The following is a 6,000-nucleotide window of genomic DNA, read 5'->3' as shown; positions in this document are numbered from 1 at the left end:
CCCCCCCCCCCCCCCAATCTGCAGCTTGTGTCTATCTAGTGTAAGAGAACTGATTCTTTATTGGACACAGGCAGAGTTCAGAAACGCACTGTCTCAGAGTGTACTTACTGTACAGCTCACACACTTTGAAGCAGTAAGATGTTTCCTGCCCACTTTTAGCCTCGACCATGGCGAATGAGTGCAAGCCCGGTGGTATTGTAGAGAATGACACAGTGCAAGGGAGAACAAAGAAGGACAGGGTGCAATTAAGACTCTCCTGCTCCTCCCCTACCAATCTCTGTACTCTCTATGTGTCACCAAGGTGACATTGCTCAGGGCGCTCTCAGTTTTTTATCAGGTATTGAGGTTCGGCCTTGCATTTGTACCATTAATCATCTCGAAAGCCGTGATGTCGGCAATAAAAAAATGTTTTTTCCCACTACATGACTAAACTTTGCCTTTTATCAAAGAAATGATTACGTTCTGTCATGACTCTGAGAAAGGAATCGAACAAATTGTCACCAATGCATGAATATGCATTATAAGAGAAGGTAGTGAAGGAGGCCTTGCAGTTTGGGACAGTGTAATGTGGAATTATCGCTTCCATATACAGGAGGTAGGAATGTGAATACAGCAGAGCGAAAGCATATTTCTGTCACAGCGACTCTTTTAGTTTTCTATCTTCAGCTTCATTTTCTGTGATTGAAAATGGCCTTCATGTTTCCTCCACGTCTCTACAGTCACATTCACTTCATTCATTATACTTCATTTCTTTTTAATGCACTTTTATATTTTGATTTGTTTTTCAATGTCTTCCCGTTATTATTTGGAAAAATCTCCACTACTGTCGGAGCCTAACTGTGTCTGAGTGTTTAATAATGTGGTAAATGCTGCGTGACATGCAGTTACATTACATTATAGGCTGTGTGATAGTTGGATGGAGCAGTACCGGAGTTATCTTGGAGTAAGAGAGACAACAGATTCTCAGAGTTTCTAAAAAGCCTGTTCTATTTTTTTTTCTCTTGCTTTTTCCCAACTTCTATCCAAAACTCAAAGACGCCTCCACACATTAATTTACTAGTCAATGAGCAAACACGTCCCTAATGGTTGGTCCATTCAGCTGCCATACTTATACTTGGACTTGAAGTCTCCTCTGCAAAATCTGTTAGTGAGTATTAGTTTGTTTGAGTCTTATGCAGAAAAACACAACTTTGTATAAATTGTATTTCTGCTTATCTCACATGACAACAGTAACTGCATCTCGTCTCAGAGAAAGTTGTGTTTACATATATATATATATATACATATACATATACATACACATACATATCTTTAAAGACTCTGAAGCCATTTTAGTCTGGTCACTTTTGGAAGTCCTCTTCTTTTCGGCCTGGGGCGCCGGATAGTCAGAAACCAAATTCCCATCAGAGCAGCTCTCCAGCTGAGACGTCACTAGCTTGATCCTCGCAACAATCATCAGCAGTAATGTGTCATGACCAAGTGTCCTTGAGGGAAGAAAACTGAACTGAACCTTAATCTGCTCACTCACTCCACAGTCTGCTCCACAGAAGAGCAGCCCAAGTTGTGCATGTCTGAGAGAATCAAAGTGAAAGAGTAGAGTGTCTCTACTAAGTGTGGACTGATCGTGGGGGGTAGTTGATGATTGATTAGTCTATTTAATCCATTCCATTATGCTGTCTAATAGCCTATGGTAAGACTTGTGTGTACAGTAAACTGTGATGGAAGTGTAAATAGAGAGGACCACGGCAGCTTGCCAAAATGACCTCAGCATTAATGTTTTGTTTTTTTTTGTTTTTTTTTTCTTTTAAAGCTGAACACCAGCCAAACTGCAAGACGGCTATGCTGCTGTAACTGATCCATGTCCTACACACTGCATTAGGCTCCTGGATATGAGAAGCGTCTTTGTCTTTCCCGAGAATGTTAAGGAGCCATTACACAAACAGACATTAAGATTCTGGTCAGAGTACCAAGCTTATTTGTTATTTGTAGCTATGTTTCTGGGTGCAGTGTAAACCTTCCAGCTCAACTGAGAGTTTTCATCGCACTGTGTGTTTCATTCATTTAGCAGACACATGGATCACAGATCAATTAAAGTCCCAAGGTCGCGCATTTGATGGCGTCACGCATAAAGCCGTCCCCCGGACCTATTTGTCTTTGTTAGAAGCTCATGTATAGCGCTCTCGGATACAAAAGACGGATTGGTCAGATCGTCCTGTCGAGAGTCTCGCCAGACCGTGGCTTCATTTGAATTTGCCCTTCAATCAATTAAATCAATGAGAGGAACTAATCAGAGAAAGGACAAGCAGCATGGCCGCACGCTTGATTTCACATACATCCAGGGTTATGAAGGCTTACGGGATAACAACATTATGTGGCCATTCAGTGGAGTCATAGATCCACTAATTAGGACAGAGGCAGTGTGAACTCAAACAAGTTGCTGGATGTGAATAATTAAGTGCTTCTAGCATGCACTTCTTCCCTTTGATGTGCTTTTCCCCTTTGAAGAGAGTCCGACTATATAACCCCCCTAAAAAAAAAAAAAAAAAAAGGCCAGCAAGTTCTCAGTGAAACATACGCGCAGTTATAAGGGGAGGTACAGTGTACTGTATTTATGTTCACCACCTCTCTGTGACCTGGAGAGGACAGGCTCCCTGTCAAGTAAAAAGAACATAATTTTAGATCAAATATACTTTAGCTTTGTGGAGGGTGGAGCAGTTCTAGAATAATGCATGGGACAGAATTATTAGGGTATATCACTTAAATTGATAGTCAACCGGATACCTGTGTACTTCCAACTGCTCACTGCACTATTTCAATCTGATCTCTGTTACTTGATCTAATACTTTGGATGACTGTAGTCTAAAAGTTATGATGAGAGCCTAATTAAACACCCTTAAATTATATATTAAACAAACCACACATTTATATTTTTTTGTTATGACAAAATACTTCCTAGTTAGGGCCAAAGGAATGTAGTAAGTAACCCTAGTTTTACTAATGCTTCCAAGAATTTGCATTAAGACTTCAATAACCGGAGTCAGCTACTTCACACTTTGGAGATTAAGAACTATTTGAAATAAATGTCTTAATATATCCTTGCATATTGAGCTAAATAAGCCAAATATGTTTTAATTTGGCCATTTTATAGAAAGTAGTAACCATTTATAAGCTAAACTGGAGACCATCTTGCAATGGTATCACACCAGCCGCCTGTCAACATGTTTACATTCTGACCAATGAGTACTCAGTAGTTATTACTGATAATTACTTATAATCTGCCACAATATGTGTCACAGCTGGAAATTAAGGTGCTTTTTGTAACATTCCACTCATAAATTCATAGGTTTCATATGTGTAATTAATTAATTAAGTAGGTGACGGTATTGTTTCCTTTTTTGTTTTTTTTTGTTTTTCTTGTCCTTCCTTATAGTAATAATATTTTGACATTTTGGAAAATATGTCAAAGTGTTTTTTTGAGTTAGATCAGAGGGATGATGTCAGTGTGTTAGCCTATCCTGGCCTAGCAACACAGGAAGGAGAAGAAAAAATATAACTTAATAACTGTCTAAATCTTGTCATTTTTATATTTGTTTGTGTATGGTTTAATCAAGCGAGACATGCTAACATGCTAATTAGGTAGGCGTGTCTTTGGTTTAAACTTGAACAGAGTCAGGCTAGCTGTTTCCCTTTACTTAAAGTCTTTATTCTAAACTAAGCTAACTGCCTCCTGGCTACAACTCCATTGTTAACACACAGAGAGGGATAGATTTTATCATCTGACTCTTAATGTGTCCTCCTGTGTATATGCACACACACACACACACACATAATATTGTAAATTGAGTGTAGATTATTGTATGTTTCCATTTTAGCTGCGGCTTTCGCAGAAAAGAGAATCTCTGGTTAAATAAAGGATAAATAATGAGCTATTTATCTGCGACCAGTAACAAAAACACATGCTTTTAAACTTGCAAGTAACTGCTGTTTTGTGTACTAGGCATTCTTTACAAAGGCAGTGGGGAGAACCAGTTCATCTCTCTCCAGCCCCCTGTGATCTCCACTGTCATGGGAAACGGGCGGCGCAGAAGCATATCATGCCCCAGCTGTAATGGACAGGCCCAAGGCAACAAGCTGTTGGCGCCGGTGGCTCTGGCATGGGGCATCGATGGAAGTCTGTATGTTGGAGATTTCAACTACATCCGCCGCATCTACCCATCTGGCAATGTCACAAGTATCATGGAGCTCAGGTAAGACCAAGGCCTTGTTGTAGAGATTTTTTAGGTGCATATAAATGTGTTACCTGTTGATTCTTTACCTGTGTCCCACAATCAACTGTTGTAAATGCTTAAGTATTAATTAACCTTGAACCTTGCGTCTTCCAGTGTTTTTTTTTTTTTAATTATCGCTTGTATTTCAACATTCAAATGATGCAAAGACGACATGGAACATACTGTAGTTAACAAAAATAGACCCTAATTAAAAAAAAAAAAAATCTGAACACACTTCTTACATTTAGTCCTCAATGTGGAGAGGGAAACTAAAATGGTATGGTGGACCAACTTCAACTCACACACATAGAAATTTGAAATCTTTTCCCTATCCATCTCCATAATTAGGAAAGACATCCTGTCTTCAGCGTGTAATTGGGATGATTTACACCCTCATGCCAAGTTGGCTTCTCTCAGCAGTGACACTGATTCGGCCAGTTGGCTTATTTCAAAGTAGCAGGTGTTGATTAAATGTACATTGGGCTATCATCCTACACGAGACACATAGATGACAAACATATGAAGACTGCCTTGAAAGGACATAGGTCACAGCACTGTTGGCGGGTAGCTGCACGTCAAGCGGTGTGGAAGTTAAGAGTTAAGATTATGAGGGTGGATGTTCACTGAAAAACTGAAGTGATTAAAAACATTCATACCTGCACGGTGATCAGCCAGGGCAAGTGACAGGGCAGTCCTCATGTGGGAAAGGTTACCACAGCATGAATGGGAGGCAGGGTGCTGCTGCAGAGGAGCATGCATGCTCAGCAACTCCTTCCAAGATAAATAATGGTTTAGGAAATGGTTTGTGTCTCCAAGCAACTACTTTACTCTGTTTACAAGGAGAGAAACAAAACATTACAATGAAGACATGTTGTGTTTGCAGAATTAAATTTAGTCTCACATAAAAGACACACCAAGGACAATTTTAATGCATTTTGATGGTACTTTCAATACAGATTTATATCAATACAGTTGAAAAAGTGCACGTTTCATTTGATGTTAGCCTCTTTCAAACATTTAAAGACCAAAGCAGTTTCAGTGTTTAGTATGTGTGATCCACTCTTCCTGTACAAGAGCCCAAATTCTCCATATGGGGATTCTCTGAACCTCTTTCAACTGCTCTTCGCGGAAAATCTGCATTTAGAGTCCGGCTTCAGTGGCCAACATAACAAGTGGGAGAATCAATACTTCAATATGAGTTGTCAAATTGAGAAAAAGCAGTGGCAATGCAGAATGAGGTTTTATGGAGACAGGAGCACACATTTTCCTCTCTGTGGTTTGTAACTCTCGGCCACAGTCCCACCTCGCCACTTTATGCCAAACACATTGTTGTTGCGTGCGACTTTCTCCGGTGGCTGTGTTTGTTCTTCAAGGGGATATTTTGACTTTCTGAGTTTCAGCTGTTTGTTTTTCCTTACCAGACTCTGTTTTTAACTAAACTCTGAGCCCTTGTTAGAACAATCTTTGCTTATTCCTCATGGTTTCAATAAGGAATAAAGACGTCAAAAAGAGTCAAGCTTTTATTATGACAAGCAAGCTGTCAGGCAGGCAAATAACAACCTTGAAAACGAGAGGTAAAAGTTTAAGATTTACCAATTTCCTTCTCTTGATTGTTCTTCCTCTCTTCCTGCTCACTTTGTACCCTGTCATAGAAATAAAGACTTTAGACACAGGTAGGTGTCTTATCTTAGTGCATGTTTTCTTGTCGCTCTCCTTACATCATCATCTTTAT

General features: G+C 39.7%; 1 protein-coding gene across 1 annotated transcript in view; it reads left to right on the top strand.

Annotated features, from left to right (window-relative positions):
- Positions 1-6,000, top strand: part of LOC111648244 (teneurin-3) — a 133,954-nt gene that overhangs the window by 108,400 nt on the left and 19,554 nt on the right. The window contains exons 21-22 of the mRNA XM_023398078.2: positions 3,998-4,247; positions 5,921-5,941. Coding sequence (XP_023253846.1) covers positions 3,998-4,247; positions 5,921-5,941 — 271 coding nt within the window. The remainder of the gene's footprint in view (positions 1-3,997; positions 4,248-5,920; positions 5,942-6,000) is intronic.

The sequence above is a fragment of the Seriola lalandi genome, unplaced genomic scaffold (assembly GCF_002814215.2).
Source record: "Seriola lalandi dorsalis isolate HSWRI2012SDOR001 ecotype SW California unplaced genomic scaffold, Sedor1 jcf7180002054972, whole genome shotgun sequence".
NCBI classification, from domain to species: domain Eukaryota; kingdom Metazoa; phylum Chordata; class Actinopteri; order Carangiformes; family Carangidae; genus Seriola; species Seriola lalandi.
This window is presented reverse-complemented; position numbering and strand designations above follow the sequence as displayed.